General features: G+C 34.7%; 1 protein-coding gene across 1 annotated transcript; it reads left to right on the top strand.

Moving 5' to 3' along the window:
• The first annotated feature begins 13 nt into the window (after window positions 1-13).
• Window positions 14-20,548, top strand: LOC100368558 (beta-1,3-glucosyltransferase-like). Its single transcript, XM_085490976.1, has 13 exons — window positions 14-59; window positions 146-177; window positions 2,533-2,735; window positions 5,241-5,355; window positions 5,928-6,064; window positions 10,345-10,408; window positions 10,939-11,157; window positions 11,384-11,453; window positions 12,262-12,375; window positions 15,826-15,928; window positions 16,843-16,968; window positions 17,953-18,097; window positions 18,682-20,548. The coding sequence occupies exons 1-13, from the start codon at window positions 14-16 to the stop codon at window positions 19,102-19,104; spliced, it is 1,797 nt and encodes a 598-aa protein (XP_085347102.1). The 3' UTR covers window positions 19,105-20,548.
• Window positions 20,549-25,918: the final 5,370 nt, after the last annotated feature.

The following is a 25,918-nucleotide window of genomic DNA, read 5'->3' on the forward strand; positions in this document are numbered from 1 at the left end:
CTTTGAAGCAAACATGGCGGTGAATCTGAAATGTGTTCTGCTCACTTCCTTGTTGTTAGGTAAAACTTCAAGTTTTTCACTTGTATCTGTTGCGATATTTTTGTATATGGGTGTCACACTTGATACGTTTTTCTTTATTTTACAGGTTTTATAGCTCGGGCATCGACAGATATTCAGGTTTGTGAATTTTTCCTCAATACAATGACAATGTACCGACGCCGTCTGCGAAGTTTGAAAACATTGAGGTTTGCTATTTAAAATCTGGGTTATTTTTTTGCTAATACATAGGAAACATTAACCAGTACAAATTTCACGACAATATATTACAATTGGTTTAACAATAGTATCAAACAGTTTGGGATTGGTTTTAATTGAAATAATATTTTCTGAGAAAAGAAGTTTAATTTGAAAAAAATGCTTTAATTAAAGTTTAATATCTCTGTGACCAAAATCGTCTTGAGCTCTATTTTATTTGCCAGTTGTGTTTATTTTCAAATCTAAATAGATATAGGATTTAATGTTTTCTAGTTCTTGGTTTTAATTCAAATTTATATTTTCCCCGTTTTGTTTACATTTATATCCAGCTTCCACAGTTTGCAGTAATTTTCAACAGAATTTATATCATTTTGAAGATCTGGAAAATAGTTAAATGTCATCTGCATATAAATCCACAGGAATCAGAATTAGTTCGCATAGAATTGTTGATCATTTTTTGATGCTTCAATATGGCCTTTGATATCGTTCACATATACTGGTATAGATTATATAGTGGACTCAGATCATCCCCTCTATTACTAGGAATGTATTTGCTAGTCCTGCTTTTAATTTTACATAACCATTTGTGTTATTGTACAACATACAAATTAATAGTTACTGTATTTGCATATTACTGCGCATTTTTTGGTTTTAGCACTTTAAATTACTGAATCACACACATGATCTGATTTTTTTTATTTTAAACCATTCTAAGTGTTTCAATACACTACAGATTGATGATCTGTAGATAACTGAAACATTCAACATAAAGTAATTTTCATCTAGTCTGGTTTGTAATGTATGTCAGATTTTTTGTTTCCTGTACAACTATTACATTCCTAGCTTTTATTTCAGTTCCCACTGCGTCCAAGCAAATCATCACTTATTTTCTCAACAAGTTGTGTTTATCTTGCATTTGAAGCAAAGATTCAAAGTAACAGTATATTACAGTTAAAAATAACTATTGAACACTGTAACTAGTGAATTTTGTTCATGGCCCAAAGTACTGCAAATAATTTCTCACACAAAAAAGATATTTACAGTATTTCTGGCCCTGCATAAAGTATGCAAATCTGTTCAATTATTACTATATAGATATTGATATGCTAAAAATATTGATTCGCTATTTTGTTACCGGTATATTAAAAAATGTTCGCTCAGGCTTATGGAGATTGCTTCTATGATACATGAATTGCATCGCTGTTCTACTGTATAGTTATGTGACGATGCATGGCTGTTCTCTCAAACTTGTTGAATTTCATTCACCTGAAGTTTTAATGAAATGCTGCCCGGTAATCAGAGCTCTGCGGACAAAATTTGTCAATAAATGTAACAGAAAAAATTTTGAAAATTTAAACTATGAATGTAATGATGCTTTATTTATATTGGGAAAATCATATTAGTTCGTCTAGTTCCAGCCGTGACAAATGAGATGTACATTATTTTTCAACGTGTCCTATTTGGTAGCTGTAATTGCAACCATGGAAACTATAATTAGACATTAAATTACCTAAAAACATATTGTGAAATTTGTAAAGTGAAAATGGTCCCAATTTTAGGCAAACCTATAAAAAAAAAAAATTTTTTTTTCAGAAAAAAATAATTTTTATTTGAAAATTAAAACCGACTTTTTGTCAATTTTAAAATTAAAATGATAAAAAAATGTGCATTAACTGAAGAAAACTAATTGACGACAAACTCTATTTATTGTTACTTGGACTTATTGGTATTTTCTTACCAGTACCGGTTCTTCATATTAATGAAATCCATGTCATCACTGAGTGTGATCTCTATACAGAAAATAGACAAGATTTATATTGTCAATTCTCCAATCCAAATTTCAAAAATTACAACAACAAAGATAAATTTATACACAACTAACAAACAATGTCTACTCGGGTTATTAAATTACATACAGAAAGCCTACAAAATAAGAAAGAAAAGGTAAAAATTAATTAATGTATTGTTGTGCTATATTTTCAGTGTGATTTAGTTGTTGTTTATTTGAAATCTATTATTGTATTGTATGTGTAGTTTATTTTAAAAAGCATTAATACAGCAATTACCAAAACTGAAATGTCAGATTTCATTAAGGATGTAATAAAGCATTCTATTCTATTCTATTCTATTCTATTCTATTCTATTCTATTCTATTCTATTCTATTCTATTCTATTCTATTCTATTCTATTCTATTCTATTCTATTCTGTGGTAATTTGAGGAGTGCAAAAAAATTTTATTATTAATAACAAATAATGGTTTTCTTCTTTCTTAACAGGGAAAATATAATGTTAAAGTGAAAGAAATTGTATTTATTATTCGTAGTCAACCCCATCCATTTCATCGAGAAAGAGCTAAACTTGTACAAAGTGACATAGAGCAGCAATGTAGGATACTTGGATGGCAAAATCCTAAGGTTATACTATTAAGTGACAAATATCCAGACACTGGACAATGGGTAATACAACCACTATTGAAAAAGTAAGTGAAATATCCTACTCGTCAGGCCCGTAAATATACACTAGTCCATAATCAATGTTTAAATGAACTGTCAAAACTAGGCTAAGTCAAAGAAGCGATACAGAAAATAAGGTTGGGCAGTCAGGCACTGCTGACGATAATTTATTTCATAAACCGGCGCTTGGTTGGCGCATGCGCAGAAGCCACCATATGAAAAACCCCATATGGAAGGATACATTCCTGTGAGGTAATAAAGTACCTCAAAAAACTAAACTACAAAGCTCAAAATCTGTAACTACAAACTAAATCTATAAAAACTACAAGCATAAAAATAAACAAAAGGAAGGGTGGGTTAGGGAAACAACAGCATTTTATCAGAGCCCTATGGCTCGAGCCAACAAAAATGGCCGTGTGAACGCGTTCGGCTCAAGCCAAGTTTGGCTCCACTAAACCCTTGAGGTTGAACTCCGATAGGGTTGAGTCCCGACATGGCTCTGATCGTGTAAACGCATCAGGGCCTAACTATCGGAGCTGAAATCACGCCCTGAATCGTCTTCTTCAAGTAACCTATCATTTCAATTATGGCGGAGACAACATATTTCGTAATTTCACGCAATTTCCGGCTTGAAGAAGAGGTATGGGCCCTAATATACACTTGGCAGAGCAAATAATTACTGCCACTGCGATAGATTGATAGCTCAACGGGAAACGGGGAAAATGGCGTACGACATTATGCAACAAAAACTTGAAAGAACGACTGAACGGAAACTTTTTAAAGACAGCAAAGAGAAAATCTTAGAAGCAATCTAGTAGGTTCAGATTCTTCCGCAGTCCCTCTATGATATAGAGAGAAGATAGAGGGACTGTGATTCTTCATAATACTAGTAGTTTAGATATCACTAACAATTGAATAATTACAAAATGGTAATTTTGCATGACAGTAAATAATAGGTTGTAACACATTTTAGCTGCCGTGTTTGCTATTTATTCGAGGTACTACTACATGTACCTAAATAATAACACTAGTGCATTGTCTTTTCTACCTCCATGCTCAGACTCACAACTTTTTTTTTCTCCCAGCCCATCAGCAACGCGCCATGTAAAGAAACAACACAAACACGACACCAAAATCGATTTCAGTACAGTTTTTCCGTTTGGCTCTAATCGAACTGAATTGAACTCTGGCAGATCTCGGCTCTTGTTCGGCTCCCGACCGTGTGAACGCATTGGAGATAATCTCCTGTTAATCAGTGGGAGGAGTGGTTCGGCTCCGATAGAATGCTGCCGTGTGAACATAGCATGTAATGCTGCAATATATAGTGTTAAGGTGTTAGCCACGCTAGCTAAGATAATCACACGTTGAGCTTAAAAACAATCAAGCATTGGCGCCGGTAATCTTTTCCTGCCTTGGCATTGGCTTGAAATTGTCTATACCAATAAACAAGCTGGTTGCTATACAGCTGGTAGTGAGGGGAAAGATTACATTGCTTAATCTGCCACTAAAGGTTACGTATAAAAGATGACACATTTAAAACTGTATTAAACTTAAATACATAACTTAAATGAACTGTCAAAACTAGGCTAAGTCAAAGAAGCGATAGACAGAGAATAAGGTTGGGCAGTCAGGGACTGCTGACAATAATTTATTTCATAAACAGGCGCTTGGTTGGTGCATGCACAGAAGCCACCATATGAAAAAACCCAAAGACCCCATATATCAATGTATTTATTTATGAACTCAGAACATATTCACATAAATAACAAATTTGGGTGATCAGGGTTTTAATGGAGTCCTGAATTTGCAAAGCCACAGCAACTTTCACAATATTATGCACAGCAACACTATAAATCATGAACAGAAAAAACAGTACCGGTACTTATAAAGTATACATTGTAGTAAATATTGTTATGGTTTTCATGATCATGATAGATAGATAGATAGATAACAGCTTTATTACAACCGTGTAGAAAATTTTACATTTCTAATTTGGTGTTTAAAATGTAATAAAGTTAATAATGAATAACTAAAAAAAGTAAGTAGGCGAAAGTTGAGCAAATAAAAAGTTAAATAAGTGTGACTGAGTGTATTCTTTTGTTTGTTCATTTACTGTTACTCAAGTACACATAGAGGGCTATAATAGTATCTTTATCTTTTGATTGTAAAATATGTTTAAATTGTTTTTCTTTATCCAAACTCAGGAAATTTGCATTTACACTGTTGATAGTGCGAAACATTGTGTCTCTTTGTTTTGTGTACAATTTACAATGTATTAAATGATGTTCCTCATTTTCAACTTCGTTACAATGGGAGCATAACCTGTCTTCCACTGGTGTTTTGGGTTTTGTATAACGACCTTTTTCGATGGCAAGTTTATGGCAACTCAATCTAAATTGAGCTATTGTTTTGACATGTTGTGGGTTGTTCATGATGTAATGTTTGAGTTTAAATTATTGTAAATACAAATGTACAACTATGAGGACAAGTCTAGGTTGGTTTCTTTATGTTTTGTTACTCTTGTTTTGCAGACTCGAGGATGATTTTGGTAAATCCAAATACAAATGGATATTTTTCTGTGAAGAAGAAACCAGAGTCAAGTTACCTGGTTTACTTAATGTACTCACAAAATATGATCCTAATGATGTAAATATAACCGTAATTTGTTTTTTTTATATCATTATTATTAATCATACCTACCATGTATTCCAGAAAACCTTGTACCTTATCAAAAAAGTTGCATCATTTCTCTCTGTACGATAACATGCCACATGCTGATTATGTCTTGTGATTGGTCAATATGTGGTCACATGGAATTATAGAATCTAAATTATAAAAGCACTCTCAACGAACTATTTCCAAAATCACTTTGTGAATACTTCAGCTGACTATGCCTGCTTAACTCTTTGTTTGTGATGACAACTATTTGGTTCTGTGGCTAACCACATATCTATTATCATCAGGACTCAGAGATTTATCTGAATTCAGCCTCTGGAAAATTACTGTGTTCGCGCTATTAAAAAACTCTTCTCCAATACAGAAGCGCAAATAAACCGAAAATTATATTTGTTACATACTAGATCATATGTGTTAGATTCACATTCCCCCAGTGAAATTCAATATACATGCGCTCAGTACCAGTAAATATGTGCTCGTAGTTTTGCTGATCCTTTGTCCACAAATTCAGTGACCGAAAAAATTTATGTCTCTATTTTTAGCCATGGTTTCTTGGCAAAGAGTTACGGGACCAGGAACCAACCATCATACACCATTATAAATTTCATAACAATCCATCAGTATTTGCTTTTCCTGACTTAGAAGCTGGTTGGTTACTTAGTGTCACACTTTTAAATATGTAAGTAATTGCATGCTTTTAATAGTTTTCATATTGAAAGAGATGAATCATTTCAAATTCATTTCTAATTTTTTTTTTACTTCAGTTCAAGATTGAGAGTCGCAGGGTATACCTTGCTTTCAAAAAATTAATTAAATTTATAAAAATTATAATTAACTATATTATTTGATGATCTTTTGCCATGTTTAGAAGTTATAAATGGCAAAGGTATTTGGTGGCAAATTAATAATGCTCAAGGTCTTGTGTACTATTGTTCTAATTATTCATGTACCATACTTCCCTGAGTATAAGCCCACCCCTCTGTTTTTAGACATTTAACGAGTTGAGGTCATCCCTGAGTATAGGCCCAGGGTGTTTTACTGAGCGTTGATGACATTTATTAAAATATGCATGTAAAAAGTGTATTTCTGTGCATAATAATCGTGATTGGTACGGTAGTTTGGTTCCTGCTTTTACGAGAAAACTCGCATTAATTTCAGAGTGCATGGCAGGCAAACATACGAAACATGGTTAGCACCTTTCCTATTCTGTTATTTAATTAGGATGAACCCCGATGCTGCAATACTGAAGTAATCCATATTTTGTTTGAGTAGTAGTTTTCGAAACACCAAAAATGTGATCGTCAAGTCGTGAAACCTGGTCATTTAACATTGTTTTATTTTTCTGAATAATCGTGTCCATTGAATGGGGTGTGAACGAGCAAACTATTCTTCGTCATAACTTTTTGGCAACCATTAAAGGTTTAAATACTTCCCTCACCCTTAGTTTACCTTTCGAAAATTTCGAATCAACAGTTTTTAGAGAAAAAGAAATAATTTTGTTGTCGAAATCAGTGTTAACAGATCGCATTGTAACACCGTGGTAATTCACTTCCGCATCGCGTTAAAAAAATTACACAGCATTTTTATTGGTTAACAAAAGACGTGACCTGTTAGGCAGAAGGAAGTTGTTCAGGTCAAATCATGATGAAAAACTCCATGGCCGAAATTACTTTGTATCGAGAGTTTGCGTATGATCGAAAACATTCCACAATGAAGATAATGATAAAGATCTTGCCTTCAGTTTCCCATAGACTCTACCCATTTTGCACCGTAATTTCAGACAGTATGTGAACCGTATTGTAATAAAATGTGTGTATTTTTATGAACATGTTTGTTTCTTCATTGTAAAAAGTGTTGTGGAAATCAATGATGGCTTGTTTCGCATTTTTTCCTTCAAAAGACATAATATTTCTCTGATATTTCTCTGGTGCTGTGAACGAACATTGTAATTTGGATAATTTTTCGTGGGTGGGAAGATGAATACAATTTTAAACCTCCTAAAAAATGATCTTTTCTGAGGTGGTCCTCGAGTATAGCCCACCCCCGAATTTTCCTGATTTTGCATGTTCAGGCCCCTGGGCTTATGGTTGGGGAAGTACGGTATTAACACTTGTATTTATGCAGTGTGTAGCTTGAATTTGACTATTGTAAATCAGACTTTGCCCCTTGGTTAATGCAATAACTATGACGGTTGAAGTTGATTTTTGTCAGATTTCTATGCAATATGGCTGACCAGCAGCCATTTTGTTTTGACACAATTATGCTTACTGTTGTGCTTATAAGCATTCAAATTCATACTGTCCAATTACATCCAAACTTGGTTCATAGCTGATTGTGTTCTAGCACATCCATCACAATCCAATTCAAGATTGTCTCCTGGCAGCCATTTTGATGGATGAAAATCATTAATTTTTAGCTCCGCTGTCGACTTTGTCGAGCGGAGCTTATCATATGAGTGATTGTCCGTCGTCGTCGTTCGTGTCAATGTTTTACTTTTTCGACTTCTTCTTGAAAACTACAAGCCTTAATGCTTTGATACTTGGTGTATATGTACCTTGGGTAGACCTCTCTTAGGTTTGTTCATTTCATGTTGATATCTTCAATTCTCTAATTTTGGTGAATATTTTTGTCATTTTTGGTAATAAGTGATATTTTCGACTTCTTGTTAAAAACCGCACCACAAGTCCAATTGATTTGATACTACATATATAGGTACTACATGTGGACCTCTCTCAGATTTGTTCATTTCGTGATGATATCTTCAATTCTCTAATTTTGGTGAATATTTTTGTCATTTTTGGTAAAAAGTGATATTTTCGACTTCTTGTTAAAAACCGCAGGTCCGATTGCTTTGATATTACATATATAGGTACTACATGTGGACCTCTCTCAGATTTGTTCATTTTGTGATGATATCTTCAATTCTCTAATTTTGGTGAATATTTTTGTCATTTTTGGTAAAAAGTGATATTTTCGACTTCTTGTTAAAAACCGCAGGTCCGATTGCTTTGATATTACATATATAGGTACTACATGTGGACCTCTCTCAGATTTGTTCATTTTGTGATGATATTTTCAATTCTCTAATTTTGGTAAATATTTTTGTAATTTTTGGTAAAAAGTGATATTTTCGACTTCTTGTTAAAAACCAATAGTTCAATTGCTTTTATATTACATATATAGATACTACATGTAGACCTTTCTCAGATTTGTTCATTTTGTGATGATATCTTCAGTTCTCTAATTTTGGTGATTATTTTTGTCATTTTTGGTAAAAAGTGATATTTTCGACTTCTTGTTGAAAACTGTAAGTCCGATTGCTTTGATATTACATATATAGATACTACATGTGGACCTCTCTCAGATTTGTTTGTTTTGTGATGATATCTTCAATTCTCTATTTATTTTGGTGAATATTTTTGTAATTTTTGGTAAAAAGTGATATTTTCGACTTCTTGTTAAAAACTGTAAGTCCGATTGCTTTGATACTATTCATATTGTTCATTTTCTAATGATGTCTTCAGTTCTTTAATTGAAATGTGCATTGCTAACAGCGGAGCTATCTCAGCCGATAGACTGTTTGTTTTAAATTTTTTGTTCATTTCTGCTTATATCTCAAATTTAGCCTGTCCAATTAGGTTGAAACTTGGTTCACAGACAATTGTGTTCTTGCATATCAACAAACCGTATCGCAATTCCAAATAATAGGATATTTTATGACCAAATCAAACAAAACTCTGCCAATTATAAACACATGTCTGCTCCTGCAATAACTATCCTGCAATGCGCAATAATTTTTGGTTTTGATATAAGTTTTACACTTTTCCAACATAGACATAAGGGACATGTGCACATGTAGTCATTTAAATCCAGTGTAGAACTGGTACATGTACTTTATCAAAAAGTCTTGTATTAATGTACAAAAGTAGGCTGTGACATTCTCAATGGTTGTTTATTTTAAGTTTTCACTAGAATTTCGAAAAAATGAAATAAAGGAAAAGGCAAAAATATAAAAATAGTTTTGGATAAAATCTGGCCCCTTTTTTCCCCTTAGCCTACATAAAAATACAATTCTGACTGACAAATACATTAATCTAATTGATACATGTATACAAATATAGCATGGCAGTTATAATGTATTTATTTAATATGTTATTACTCAGCAAAGGCCATATGGCCACTATTGTAGTAGTGGAACATCTGTTTGCTTTGAAACAATTAGTATAGGTTTTAGAATTACCGTACACCTGCCTTTATTATATAGAGTTTTGAAGTCACGATGACTAAGTACTATCAAATTATCTGCGACATAAAAACAACATGGCGACACGACAGCATGAACATATTAAATTCTATTCCAAAGCTTACATCTAGATTAACGTAAATGTAAAATAATAAAGATATATCTTTAATCTATTTAAAATATACCAGTTACAGTATTCAAATACACTCCAGGGAACCAATGAAAATGGGATATTTTATACCTGTGATGGACACTGTCTTAGAGAGGGTCCATTTGGTTTGTCTCTATGTTGTTAGACAGTGGTCGCTTAGTGAATTCCATCTTGACATTGTACACAATAAATCCAGCAGCTAACCAGTAACAAATTAGAAAAATTTGCTGAAGTGAAAAGGTGATAAGGCTCAGTCAAATGAAAAAACGTCAAATAAAAAAAAAATGATGGGGGAGGGGGGGTTACCAGAACTTGTGTCTATAGAAACATTGATTTTGTTTTCTCTATAGTGTTTAACCGTATTCTAGAGGTCATTTTTTAATTAAAAAATGGTCAAAATGTATTCAACAACTTACAATTGTAATTCAAAACCTAGTTTGGGTACCCACAATCTTTCTTCAGATGCTTAAGATTGAATTAAATTTACATATAATTTAAAATTGTGCAGCTATAAAATGACATTGTAATTAAATTCCCTTTTATTATATAACAATGTTTTTACTAGATTGTCAGAGAAATGGGAGGCTGGAGAACACCATATGGATTTTAGTATTGACATTAAACATGAGGTGAGATTCCTAGCTTGTTTGTCTTATTTAAACTTTGCAGTAATCCCTGCTATTAAATTATGAAGAGTCATGCTGCAGAACATTTTCCTCACACATTGCAATAAAAGATTTTCTGTGTGTTTTTCAATATCAATTCAAGTTAGTTTGACCAATCAGTTCAACTGTGCATGTACAAATGTGACAGTAACTGTGCACTATGGTCTCAAATACCATATTTTGGGTTAATTTACAAATATCTGTGATCAGAGCCAAGTAACGTTTAGAACTAAACATTAAATGTTGTGCAAGGTTCAACATTAGCTCGATGGATCGATTTCATTGTTGTCTGTGCAGAACTCATAAATATAAAATGCCATGTTGTATATGTTACGTGGGGCCATATTTAACACAATGCTTTATGTGAATCATGGCTATTTGATAATTAACAACAGCATGAACAACACAATTCTTATACCTTCGAATGCTAATGACTATTTTATGTGTGAATTCTTTATCACTATTCACTTGTTTTTCTTACTTTTTTTCATCAGTTGGCAATCTTCATCTGGGATGATGGCAAAGGTATTGAACTGACTCATGTTCCTGAGTTGTGTTCAGGAAATATAGGCTCCAATGAACCAATGCAGGATGATGGTGCAGCAGCAGAAAAAATGGAAAAAGATAAGAAGAATGAAAAAAGGAAAAAGAAAAATGATTCTGATGATGTTACAGACTGTGTCACATCATATCCATATGATATTATTGATTGTGTAAGTTTCTTTCTCTTGTTTATTGATAATTTTTTTGTTATTGGTACTGAAACATCATTTTCTTGGAGTAAAAACTGACAGGATAGCTATTAATTGATACTGATTCACATTGAAGACTACCTCCTGTAACAGATATCAAATTTTCAGTTTATATATATGTACGCTTCTAATCAAGCAAATATGGTAATATTATTATAAATGAAACCACTTTAATTTTTTACTGCAGGGTTCAGCTGTACCAAAGAAAGATATTTACTTTGCTGTGAAAACTTGTGAAAAATTTCATACAGATAGAGGTAATCATACATTTTTGTAGTTCCTGAATGTCTCTTCACTTTTGACCTCAATCTGTTGATTCAAGCAAATGCTGTATAAAAAAAAACAGTTAAAGGGGCACTTCCAGTTAAGCCTAATCTCACAACAAATTTACTTTCTGGATTAAAATTACAATGGATAACAAAAGATAGATTAACATTGTAAACAATATAAACAATAGTGTCCCATGATTCTTTGGTGCAATCCCTGGGTTTGGAAGATTCCCCTTTAAATTGTACATGACTTTGTTTGAATTCTTACAGTTCATATCTCCTGGGTTTTAATTCAATCTCTGAATGCCATGTTATTTGTTTGTGGATATTTTATATAGAAATATTATAGTATTACATTATCTAATGTGTAAACTAATAAATTGTCCTAAGCCAATTACCTGCCTTTCCTTCATACACTGAAAAATTGTTTTAAATTGAGACTGCTATCAGAACTGCACATGTATGATGAGGCTGACTCAAACATAGATATTTGCTTAAATTTTTAGAGAGCATTTACATGGTAGCAAGGAAATACAGAAGTGTGACAAACCCTATATTATGTGTTGTGGTTAATCATATATGATTCACAGTTTTTGTGATTAGCATGAAAACATATTTTTGACATCAATAATAGAAGGTGCAGCTGAATCATGGTAATTTTACATCAGAATATTTATAAACTTTATCAGCGCCTTATGAGTTTTCCTATTGAATTAATGTCTAATTTTTGTTTATCTTTTCTAAGATATATTAAGAGTTAATAAATATTATTATTACCGGTATTGTCTAATTTTAGTTCCTGTTATTAAGAAAACATGGGCACAACATGTTAAGCATATTTCATACTACAGTGAAAAAGAAGACAAATCTATTCCTACAATATCTACTGGTATACCTAATACTGAAAGAGGTCAGTATTTTTCTTTTGTTCTTGTAATTTTCTTCTTTGACATGTCTTTCTTTTATTTTTTTGCTCTCCAGTGGATGTTAAGTGATGAAATAAATAAATATCTAGTGTAGTAATGGGCAACCATTATTAATCCTTAGCTGACATGTTTTCAAAAACTGCTAAGAAGACATTTTAATTCAAATTATAAGTTTGGTTCGTGGATTGATTTACAAGACAACTATGATAATATAATAAGAATTGCTCAGATATAGACTTTCATTTGTAAATTACTTAAAATATAATACTTTGTATGTAAAACTTGTTATGATTAATATTTATTTACAGAAAATCTTTTTTGAAACCAGAAAATCAGTGAAACCTTGGTTCCAAAATGGCATGAGTGCATGACATGCAAAATCAGTCAAGGCACATTTGAGAAATTATGACCGAAAGATGCTCTGGGAATTTGTGACTTTCAGCAACATCTTAAAAATTATACCTGTAACCCTATTAATTCGGTCCCTCTATTAATTTCATCGGCAAATCAAAAATTTACACAATCTATCAATAAATCATTTAGCTTTTTGTCTGTCTGGTAACTTTCCTTTCAATTTCTTTGTTTCATACACACAGCAAAATTGCTATGAAAGGAAACAATTCACCGGTGTCTGACACTAGCTTTACATGTTATATTGGCAACGTATATGTACCAGGCACAACACTATTTTGGTCTATTTTTTATTTTATTTTTAATATAAAGTGCTACATGTCCAATTGTAATACGGATAACACATGTTTTGTCAGTTCCAGCTGTATACATTATTACTCGTTCACACCAATCACTATGTTCTCCATATCGGAATTATCAGAGGGTGGCCGCTAATAGTACAGTCATTGTGACAGAAAATAGTGTGAAAATGTTGTCCACTCAGAGTCATGAAAATACAGCATCAATATGGGACTTTACTCATAGGAGATAACTTGCTCCAAGTCTTTCATTAGATCTTATAAAGCACCCTCAATTTTTCTATGACAATGTCTTGAATCGACTCATATTTTGTTAAAGCTACAGCTGAAGTTCCTGCTATCCTGCCATTGATGTATAGTGCAACTATGTCGGTTGCTAAGAAAAAACATCCGATTGGATGCCAAGCCACCCTCTACACAAACCACCATCTCCACAAAGGTCGCCAGAATTATTTACAAATCCATCAATATCAAACAACTCCGCAAAATTTATGAGGAGGCCAAAATGATGGGATTTAACGCCGCCGTATAGAAATAAAAATATCGTTGAATGGGTGGGATACGTATGATTTTGATAAGGAACATTTTACATCTGGTGGAGACAATGTGGAGGTCGTGTTGTCCCATACGTCCTTATTTAGGTCCTACAGCAACACGACCTGCAGATCCCTGTTACCATGGATGCAACAGGCTGTCACGCACTGCCGGTCATCACTAGAGTACTCAGAGTTCTAAGCGTAGCGTGAGTGGTGCGAACAATTCATGAAGCGGAACAACTTCGTCTTGTGGTTAAAAACTTCTGTGGCGCAAACGTTACCTGCAGACTTGGATAATTTTTGAACATATGTCCATGAAAAACGCCAAGATTACGATTTTGACCATATATCGGAAACGTGACAGAGATGCCAGTTTTTTTTCAATTTGGTTTCGAACAAAACTGTAGAAGTGAGAGACACCAAGACTGAAAGTCCGCACTACAGATGCAGAGAAGAGACACTTTACATTTTTTTCGACAGTGATGTCAAACGGGATATTCTGCCCCCAATGATAATTTTTAAAGGCAAAAAGGAATAAAAGCTACACTCTCCTCCGGGTTTTATTGTGGCTGGATGTAGGAAAAGTTAATGCTGTGTTGGATCGACGAAATTTGGAGGCCATAAACCGAGCATCGCTATTCAATGCTCGTTATTGATTCATTTTGAGCGTACATCACTGAGTCTGTGAAGTCCAGATATCATGGTGTGAACAGTTTACCTGACGTAATTCCTGGCGGTTGTACATCAAAACTCCAGCCTTTAAATATCAAACTAGAGTACCCAGAGTTCTGAGCATGGCATGGGTAGCCTTTAGATATTTGTATCAATAAATCATTCAAGTCTGAACTTCGAAAGTCATGGACAAGTTTCATCAGTGACGCTGCTATCAAAGCAGCACAGGCTGATGCTACTAACGAGACTCAACTGAAAAAAGCAGACAAGCAAACTATTGTCAACTGGATTGTCAATGCCTGAGAAAAAGTATGCAACCGCCCGTCCATGATTTCACAATCGTTTAAAGTTTGCATTCTAACCAATGCCATGTACAGTGCCAAAGATCATCTCATCAGAAGTAATGAAGAAATAGCAGATATCATTTGGATACAGTTGGATAACAATGACAGTGACAAAAAAAGATTTTATATGACAAATATTTTCAAGTTTCAAAACAGTCAGATTAGCATTTTCAGTAATTCCGCCCATAAGAATTGTCAACAACAACAACATGAGCAGGAATAATTCAACTACCGTACTATACATTCCCTTCCATTTCATTACAATAATACTTTTTTGAACCATATTTGACACTACAAAACATTAATCACAGAAATGCATTACTAAAATTGAGAACAAGCACACACAAACTTGAAATTGAAAAGGGGCAGGTACACACGCCCTAAAACACCAGTAAATGAAAGAAAATGCAAACAGTGCAACATGAATGTGATTGAGGATGAATTCCACTTTCTCATGATTTGATTCACACACAGTCCCTCTGTGATTCACACAATACATTTATTCGATTGCTCAGTGCAGATGAATGTGAAATTATAAAAAAGGTTTCACAGTTTATTTACAAAGCCTTTCAAGAAAGAATAGATAGTTGATAGTTTTGAATTTTATTATTATTAGTCATAGTTTGATTATTATTAAACTTATTAGTATTAGTAAAAAAAATTAACACATTACATTTTACTTTTATACTTAACATTATAATATTTGTTCTTTGTTTATTATTTCATTATTATTATTATACTTTGTTATACTTTTATTGCTACTGTACTGATAGAAATACTGTATTTCTAAAGATGCAATAAATATTATTATTATAATTATTATTACAGACATGGCATCTATACTCATGCCTAACATGTCCAACTTTGATACCGATCAGATACTGGTAACAGCTTTTTGAGTTATTGGAACTATAGTAGAATTGTAGTTGACTACAACTACATCAACATTTTTGACATAATTCAACTATACTTACATTCATTACAGGCAAGCTGAAAATGTAGATGTTGCATGAAATTCACTTTTTCTTCTCTGAAATGAATAGATGTACAGTTCTGCGATTCAATGTGGGTTAGATTCTAGTTTTTGAGCAGTAGCTAGGGGTGTGAACCATATGATAAACACGAGTGTCTTGATGATACTGTATATTTCAATATTATTTGTTTCTTCCTAGGTCACTGTGGGAAGACCTTTTACATCTTTAATCACTTCAAAACAGATCCCTGGTTGAAAAGAATCCCATGGTTGGTTATAACAGATGATGATACTATACTCAGGTGAACATTCACTCTCTGAAACTACTGCTCTTATAATTTGATCTCTGTGTTGTCTTCTTTTATGCAACTGTACTAGCACCCAGTGTCCTCAGTGTGCTTACCCAAGCACGCCCTCTTTGGAAAAGTGTGCAAATGACAATTTTAATTCGTCATGTTGAAAAATTGAATGAAAATGAAATGTTGATCATAACTCAAAGTTCAGTTAACTTTTAATTAAATTTTGCATCACTAAATGCGGACGTTCAACAAAAACAAAAATATAGGTTGCCCATAACTCAAAGAACCGTTAACTGAGGATCGAGTTACAATTTAGGCATGGTTTGTCAAAAGTAGGCGTGTTTTCTCGGATATGGGCGTGGTCATTTTTGTCATAACTCAATGTTTTTGTAACCTGATAAATGTAACTCAAACAATTCGCCTCTCCCAGTGCACATATCAAGTCGATGACAAAACCAGACACATTCAAATGACAAATGCAGTAAAAAGCTGTTCTGAAAATGGATTTTGTTTATAAATTCAGAAAACTTGTTTGTGCCGGCAGACTTTTGTCTATAGTCTAGATAATCATTTTAAAACATTATTTTCATGTATAAATGTGTATGGACTGTAGACAAAGTCTGTCCATAATCCACAAAATTTTGAAGCAAAGTAGGTAATCAGTTGTTCTGATCTTACAACATCCAGAGCAGCCTCAATGACAAAATCATAGTAGTTTTCACATAAATAATAACAAAAGGCCAGAATAAATAACTAATATCAACAAGTCATAAGTCAACAAGTGAAAGTACTTGTGATTTTATTATCGCATTCATATTATGCTACATCTACCCTTACTTACTTGTGTTATACAGCAACAAAACATGAACATAACCAGATAGTAAACTATTTCAACTTGACACTTATCTTTCCAACAGTGTTTCCAGATTGCAGAGACTGTTGTCATGTTATAATGCAACTGAACCGGTATATCTTGGTGAAAGATATGGATATGGACATACTAAACCTGGATGGGGATACGATTACCTTACTGGAGGTGGAGGGTATGTTGTTTAGTATTAAAATTGTAGCTATACCTTGTTATATGTTTGGATTAACGATGGTGAAATGCTTGTAGTGAGGGCTCATTTTTACAATCTTACAAGATGATAGGTGATTTTCCGTACAATTGCGAGATCTCGCGAGATGCATGAAAGACGCGCGTCGAACGTCTGCCGCAAAAATCGAACGATTTGATTTTGAACTAGAATTTCTTTATTTCGTAGTTTACATTGACCGGCCGATCTTCGACAGCGGAATATTGCTTCCGAATACCCTTACTTAATCGAAATTGTCTATCATCAAATGTGGACAGCACATTATTAAGCATGGAAATGTCCCCGAAATACTTTCGTGTTTGTCGAATCCCACGCGATGTTTGACGCGACTACGACGCTATGACCTTTGTTTGTCCTGTTTTTACGTTCGATTTCACGCATAACGCGTGATTCTCGCAGTGAACGGAAAATGGTCTATTGTTATACAAGAATCAAATCAATAATACAGATGATGGAGATTGGAAATCCTTTGAAACAAATTACTTTACATATTATTTTACCAGTCAAAATTAGGTGGCACTCAATACTAATTTCTCTTATTTAATACATTGCCTAAATTACCTCTGTTTTGCTGTTTATACCAATATAAGGATTTAATGAACACAGTTAATAGATATGTAACATCTTACATGATAGAAACTGATGCCAATAAAGTGTACAAAGATAAAATGAAAATTTGACATTTACTGAGAAAATGCTTTTTCAATTTTTTTATTCACTAAGATTTTGATGAGAGAGCCACAAAACTGTTTTTTCTCTTTAAATAATATTCCATTCGCGCCTTTCATCATGCCCACTGTTTTTATAACCTTGATTACATAGATCAGTACTAGGCGCGATCCATGATATCTCATCGACTATTTGAGTATGGTTCATTTGCCCGTCATATACAAACTACCTGTACCTCTGTTTCTTTATTTATCTTTTCAGTATGGTTTTCAGCCGAGCTGCTGTTAATATAATGCTTGACAGTGGCTGTAAATGTCGCCGTGACAACGATCCTGATGATATGATCATAGGTACATGTATCAAACATATTGGACAATATGTTACACACTCGCCATTATTTCACCAAGTGAGTAGAGCGCCATCTACAGATTTTACTAACTAATCTTTTGTTTTTTTTCCTGTCGCAAAAGACTGTGACCAGATTCATGTTTTCCATGTACTGAGCATATATACAATGCGTTATGGGGAAACATATCTGATTAAATATAATGAAAAACTAAATAAAAGTGTTATTGAATATTTGTGACTGTATTAAAGCTTCGCTTTCAGATCATTCATTTGGGTCTTGAAACTATTATGAAACATATTTGTTAATCTAAATTTGTCTAAATTGCCAGAAATATACACCGAATATTTTCAACCTGTTTGAAATGTTAGTGATCATTCTTGCTTCTCATAAGATTGAATTGTGTTACGCCAAATGTGGATTGGCGTCTGTTCTGAAATACTAAGAAGTGTGACTATTTCTCTCATTTTCCACACATTCATGCCATTAAATATTTAACATAATTGTCTATGGACCTCAATAAATAGAGTAAAACTTGAAGATTTCGAATTAACACTTGTTCTTTAATGGACCATAATGCTATATTTGCTGTTTGCATATTTTTATGAATCAGATTCAATTTCATATTGTCTTTTGTTTACCAGGCAAGACCTGATGATTATTGTAAATCATTTCTGCAACATCAGACACCAGTATCATTCCACAAACACTGGAACAATGATCCTTATAAGGTTTATGAAGACTGGTTTAGTGTTGATGATGAAAAGGGTGATCTGGTGTTGGACATCCCAAAGGTTGATAAAGAAACAGAAAAACCTGAACCAGACAGTGGTGAGCAGTCAAAGGGTGATATGGAGTCATTAGATGTAAAACCTTTGGAAAATCAGAAAGAGGAGAATGTTGCTGATGAAAAAAGTGATGAAGAGTCTGCAGAAACAGATGAACACAGTTTGAAAAGAAAAGAGAGTACATCCACAGAATCTCAGGAAATAATGACTGAGGAAGAAACTACTGTGTATATAAAAGATAAACATGTAGATGAAAAACAGAAACATGCTGAGCTGTGATCCTCATTTGATAGTTACTGTCTCATGCACTCTGACCTTATCTAATACGTAACTGCAAAATTTGAAGGGTTTCTGACATAGAATCAACAAGAATGTAGCAGCTAACTCAAACCACACACACTATCCAATGGTGTTTCCTATGCGTCAATAGCCCATCATTGTCAGAACACTGCTGGGACAGTCAAAGATTGTTTCAGCAAAGTTCTGTCACAATCGTCTGGTGGTTCTGGCACATGTATTGTTTACATGCCTTAGTCAATCATATTTAATCTTCACATTCTTGGAAGGCATATACACATTCTTGTTTACAATCTAATTTACCTTGTCCATATTATCATACATGATGGTCAAGGTATATGAAGGGAAATAGCATGTTCTCTGTTGTTGTTATCATCATTGTTGACTCCATCCTACCGGTAATATTTTTTCTTGTGGTTACAATAACTCAAACATTTTTTTCCCAATTTATTTCAAACTTGGATATTATATTAACCAGCCTGAAATCTCAACCAAGGTTGATTTTGGTCGAAGTTCTATATATATTTTTCATGATATTGGTTAAATTTCACATAAATTTTCTTCTTGTGGTTGAAATAGGGTATCTAAAACTATTCTTATCAATCACTATGAAATGTCACCCAAGTACAGTTTTGGTGTAACTAGCAAGTGCAATTTTCAAGACAATATTATTGGGTAAAGTTTGGCTGAAAAAAAAAACTTTTCTTAGACACAAATACTTTTTCAATTTAGATTCTCAATGAGCAAGGTTGTAATAGTTATGCTATGTTTATGCTTTTAATTCATCAAAATCAAGCATTTCTGCCGTTTCAGAACTAGATCTTGGGCATGTATGAGTGGATTTTGATCATTGAATTTTATGAGACCTTCATTGCTTTGTTTTGCAGATCAGTTTCAAAATGGGCGATTGGAGGCCATTTTGTTTTAATGAATATGCTGTTGTGGCAATCATGTTCAAACTTCACCCATATATCATACATGATATCACACTTATCCTCATGTGTGTGTGTTTTGTGATCCAATTAAAGATGAACAAATGGCTTTACAGTCAGTCAGGTTCTGATTCACAATGGCTAACTGGTTACAGTTTTGTTTACTATTTCACAAGGGGACTAAGTCATGTCATGTCAATGACTTGTTATGCTAAAATTGTATGATTATTAATTACTGCATTTGCATAACTACTAATTTTTAGTTCCCACAACCTCAGGAATATTCTGTGCCTTTGTTTACTTGGCTCATTACTGGTATTCCTTCGAGTTTTTGGTTGGTGTGTTATTCTGCTCACTAACTTTAAAAGTCCACAAATAGTCTTATAAACTTTTTTAAAACTATTTCTTGGTTTGATTCCTCATTAATGTTTTCACAATTCTATGTTGTCTCAAACAAATCTGTAATATATAATAAATGAAATATTACATTTTTAGGGTGTGTTCATGTTATTTTTGATAGATTGGGAATGATACACTCCAAGATGAATTGATCAAACTTTAGTTATTCAAACTCTTGCTACTGAGCTAAATTTGATTGTTCAAAACATGTAGTGAACTGATGTTATTATGTATCATTCATATCAGCTATCCATGAATGCCTTCAGCAAGAAATTGCCCTTTATAAACAGACAGGCTTTATAAATTATAACAATGTTACCGGTAATACGTAAATAAAAACAAATCTTTATTTTTACTGATATTATCTCGGGTGAAACTATGCCCTATTCACTACGTTCAATTACCCACCATAGACTCTGGTCAGTCAAAATGACTATTTTGAACTGTAGGCATTAATCTACGATTCAATGATGGAGAGAAATCTAAGCCCAACAACCTCGTAGTTCTTCATAGATCTGCTCATTTTGCCTTATATTCACTCTGTTTTCTCGGCATCAAGTGTGCATCGCAGCAAAACAGTGTGGTTCAGTCAGCAGTTTTCTGAGGCAGTCCTTCTGTGACAGTTGGTTTCAGTAAGACGTGGTGTCTGGTAGGATAACATTTTTCTTATTAAAGAACCCATGTCATTTTGTACTGAACACGCACAAAAAATAAGGTGACACACATGACCAGTTTTGTAGGGCTTTATTGTGTCAGTTTCAACTGTAAATGTGTTTCACTCATGTGTGCCTTGTTCATTTCTTAGTGTAGCAAAAATGGCCGACAAGTAGGAAATCACTCCAAGAAGAGCTCCTCGCCTCCTGTGTTGCCACCAGGAACTCTCGGGCTGGAACCCCCCTCATTAATGTCAATTTTGTTTAATACATTTGGGCGTTTGCCACAACGGCCTGTGTTCTAACTGGGATGCCAAACTGGGGATAAGTTCCAAAACCGTGTTCATGTTGCAGAGTGTGTTGCACGAGCTCGGGCTAGTGGTACAGTTGGTTCAGATGGCCCTGGAAGCGTTAGTATGTATGGGAAGTCCTCCCATTCGACTACCTGTACCCCTTGTACTGTGGCAGTCAGTGGTGGAACCGAGGACATTCTTGCAGCCTGTTATTACAGCCGGAGGTCATGCCAGCAAAGGCAAGGCCGTGCCCCCAGAACCTAGTGTTCCAATGGGGGTCTTGCGGGTCCCTCTGTGGGGGTCGTCCTCGCTGGGTATGGGGTTTCGGGCGATGTTCTTAGACACATTTGTCGGTGGGACATCACACAGCTGTGTGTGATATCCTGCAGTGTCGTCTGGCTTTCTTGGAAGGTGCTACTTCTGTGCAGCGGGATGATAAAGTGGAAAAGAGTCTTCCTACTAGCTCTCGCCTTTTCGGTCAGTTGTGTCGCCTTTATGAACAATCAAGCTGTGCTAAAGACATGAATCGGGATTCTTGCCAAGAACCAAATCCTAGGACACAATCCATAGCTCATTGTCATCCTTCATTTGACCAATATTGTCGGCCCTGGGGATCAGGAGGAGTTGCTTCCATGCCGCTTCGAGCTTTTGAGTTGCTATGAGAGAGACGTACTAGAGAGTTGATGCAGGGCAACAAGCACATGTTTATGTGTTATGGCCAGGGTAAGCAGGACAAACTAGCCTCTCTGACTTCCATTTCTTGGTGGATCACTTCAACAGTGTTTGAGGTTTATAACCGATTGGCGTCCTCATCACAGGGTCGACAGAGACACCAAGTATGAGTGCATGAGGTTCGAGTGATCGCTAACTCATTAGCTCTTGTGTCAGGTGTCCCCTCAAACATGTACTTAGGGCAGGCTTCTGGAGAACGCGATCCATTGAGGAAGGTCTTTTTACGGCCCCATCGTTATGGGCCAAACTTTGATTGTTGACCCAGCCCGAACGGCCACAGGGATTTCTGCGCATAGGTGATAGAGCAGTCTCGGCTATAGATTTGTGCGGAGAAGTTTCTCCCATCAGTGCTCCCTGGACATCCCAGGTCTCGCTTTCGGCTTACGCCCTCGTGTAGAACTGTTTCTGCCTCTTCTTTTGGAATTCTAGTTACCCCAAGAATTGGGTTCGGGTCTAGCGTCCTCGGGCAATGCCGACCCCACACCATTTCTAAGTGGTTGCACCTAGGTGGTAGTCATAAGTAATTTTATTATTTTAAGTACTTTTATTTTCAGTTTTGATCAATCTGACTCTGCCTACAGTTCAAAATAGTCATTTTGACTGAATGGAGTCTATGGTGGGTAATTGAATGTAATGTATTTAGCCAGCCTATTCACCTAGTTCATACCCACCATAGACTCTGGGTCACTCCCAACCACCCCACTTTCCATAGCAATTGGCTTTAAGTCCTCTTATACAGAGAAAACTGGGGAGTGAACATAAGGCAAGATGGTGCTGACCTCTCGACCTTGGTCACGTCTTGCGTGTTGTGGGGCTTCCCCTGGCCTAGATTTCTTTTTCAGTCATTGGCTGAATCGCAGATTAATGCCTACAGTTCAAAATAGTCAAACCCTCTACGTAAATCGCATATATTTGTGTGTTTTTTAGTTTGACAAGCTAGAAAGTTTTTCGATTGCTAGGCTACAAAAGCATGTTAATGTTGAAAGCATGTAAGTATTATTTTTAAATGTCATTAATCAAAAGTAAAATTTTGCCCAAACTGAAACATGGTTACATTCAAACAGTTCTTGTCTTATAACTTGTCTTCATACAATTTACTCACAAATAATCAGGACCATTCACAGGGTGGTGGAGTGACTTTCTGTATTCACTCATTGTCATCCAGCCTTACTGAGTCAATCAACTGTATCCTCTGTGAATCTATCCCTATGGGTACTACAATATGATAACACTGCCAACCCAACCCAACACCCCATTTTATGAATTTCTAAATAGCTTTGAGGTACATCTTGACCAGTTTTCAGCTCAGTGCAATCCTTGCATTTTGTTAGAAGATGTTGACACTGACATCTCTACTGACTTGCTACTAATTATATTACACTACTGGAGTCCTTAAATATTTAACACCCCAACCAGAGTTACTGATTCTTCAAGCACAATCATTGATCTCTGTCATATTCAACTACTCCCAACTTTCAGGTGTTTCACCCAAGTCTTTATCTTTCAGCTACCCCAAACTTCAGGTGTCCGGAATCTTCTACAGCCAGTGCAAAGTCCCATCCACTCTTAACTACCCTAACTTTCAGGTGTTACAGAATCTGCTATAGTTATAGTTTGTTCACTGTACAGTGACATACAAAGTTAACAGCAAAGCGACCAATGTGGCATGTCTTTTAGAATTAGGAAGGTATCCATTACAACAGGGATAAAACAGATGATCAAATACTGGTCTTGAATGAAAAAAATGCTTGAAAATTCTCTGGTATATGAAGCATACAGTCTCGGCTTAGAACTAGACAACTCTGGCACCTACAACTGGGTTTCCGGGTTAAAACCTATACTTAAAGATCTAGATATAGACCATTTGTGGCAGGAAGAAATAAAGCAAAATGCGAACAATGTAAAGATAGATAAAATAATATCAGAAAAACTAAAAATAAAGTTTGAAAAAAAATTGTAAACAGATTTTAGATTTTTTTTTATTTTCCAGTGTGTATTTTTATTTTCACTTTAATTGTTTGTTTGTCTTTATTCACATCTGAATTGCATTTTAGTCAAAATCCTAATAGGGATACGAACGTAATAAAGATAGTTATTATTACATCAGCGGAAAAAGCAAATTTGGTAAGTAGTAGGAGTACTGTCATTACTAAGAAAACTGATATCAGATGCAGGTCTCAGCTTATGACCAATGAGATTGTAGTTGGATATCCAGGCATCATTGAGACATAGCATGTATGATGTTCAGTTTTATAGATGTACTTGCTTGGAGGTCTCTTCTAGACAATCTGACTAAGGGGTCCCAGAACCTTTTAGCAATCTAAACAGAAAAAGGCTGTTATTTTGCTTCCAAGTCTTCCCGTGAATACTTAGGGTGGACTGACAGTGGCGTGAGAAGATATATATGCATCCCCACCATTCCAGCTATTATACCACGGTTACTAACCATGATTATACCCAGTTACAGAAATTACAGAGATGAACAATAAAAAACAAATAACACTGGACAAGAGTGTACTTTTTCCTTCTCTTCAGTCACAGAGTGGATCATCCAAGAAAGTTTCCGCTCAGTGTAGACAAAACTGCAAGTGTTTGTTATGTACACACTCAAGTATTAGTTTCGTTTCTGGCAAGATATGACAGAATGGTCTGGAAATAATACACGTTACATAGAAGTTCGTTTCATAAATAATTTATTTTCAGTACAATATATAGATATGACATGATTATTGATTGGCACTGACAGGTGACGTGCACCAATGGGAACTAGCCAGAATAGCCAATGAGATTCAGTGTAACAAATTGGATTAATATATGGGTGAAGCCGTAAGTTGGTCCATCTTATTCCGAACAGTGTTGCAACTTTACGATTGCTTGAGGCTTGAGAATCTTAGGCATGTAAGATATTTTTGGGCCTGTTGCAAAGTGTGCAGTGGCCAAATTCTGTGATAACACTATCAGGCTCTATCACAAACATTGGAAAGGCTTTCCTGCACTACTCTCATAGTGGCCGAATATGTAAGTTATTTGGTCAAGGACTTAGGGACGCCCCCCCTGAACATCTGTTCAGCAATTAATTATGTTTTTAAAATGTCTATGGTTTGGATCAATTCAATGCTTTCAACTTTATTATATTATTGCCGATGGAACAATATATATGGGAGTATTTTGAAATAGGTTTTACGATTGTACGTCCGCTGGTTTATTTTCCGAATATTTTATGCCTTCTTCGTTAAAATGGAGAAAGTATGGAAGTGAAGAAAACGCATGTTTTCAGGCCTAAAAGGGCCATGTAGTATTATTAATAAAACAATCTTTAGAAAATGCATATACACATGTGCAGTATATGGGACCGTCGTACACGTGGCCGGAATGTGCTGGGCAAATGTGTGTGTCATTATCCCAGGTGCGGATCTACAGAAGACCTTCGATTGGTCAGAAGTTTGCGATGTGCTTTGACACCCCCCCCCCCCATTTTATAGATTTGTCGACAGTTGATTATTTATAGATACACTGTTACTGAGGGAGGGAGGGGGTCCACGCTCTTTTGAAGTTGTACTCCCACAAAGGCATTTCCATCTCTGGTTTTTAACGCAAGATATTTTAGACATTGTAAATATTCGCTTTTTATCAAATAAAATTCACGTGTTGTATGCGACATTAAACTTTTTATGATATTTTATCTTATTGTCTTTCTTGTTTTTTCTTTATTCCGCACTTTATTGTAATTTAACTCAAGATCCTATAAAGGATACGATATCAATAAAGTTTATTATTATTCAATGTT

Source organism: Saccoglossus kowalevskii, chromosome 16, assembly GCF_978046115.1.
Source record: "Saccoglossus kowalevskii chromosome 16, keSacKowa6.1, whole genome shotgun sequence".
Lineage (NCBI taxonomy): Eukaryota > Metazoa > Hemichordata > Enteropneusta > Harrimaniidae > Saccoglossus > Saccoglossus kowalevskii.

What these genes read in the sequence shown, in the direction of transcription:
- LOC100368558 (XM_085490976.1), top strand. Translation starts at nt 14, where the DNA reads ATGGCGGTGAATCTGAAATGTGTTCTGCTCACTTCCTTGTTGTTAG. An exon ending in GTATTGACATTAAACATGAG is followed by an intron (nt 10,409 to 10,938) that starts GTGAGATTCCTA and finishes TTTTTTCATCAG; the next exon opens with TTGGCAATCTTCATCTGGGA. An exon ending in TACCTTACTGGAGGTGGAGG is followed by an intron (nt 16,969 to 17,952) that starts GTATGTTGTTTA and finishes TTATCTTTTCAG; the next exon opens with TATGGTTTTCAGCCGAGCTG.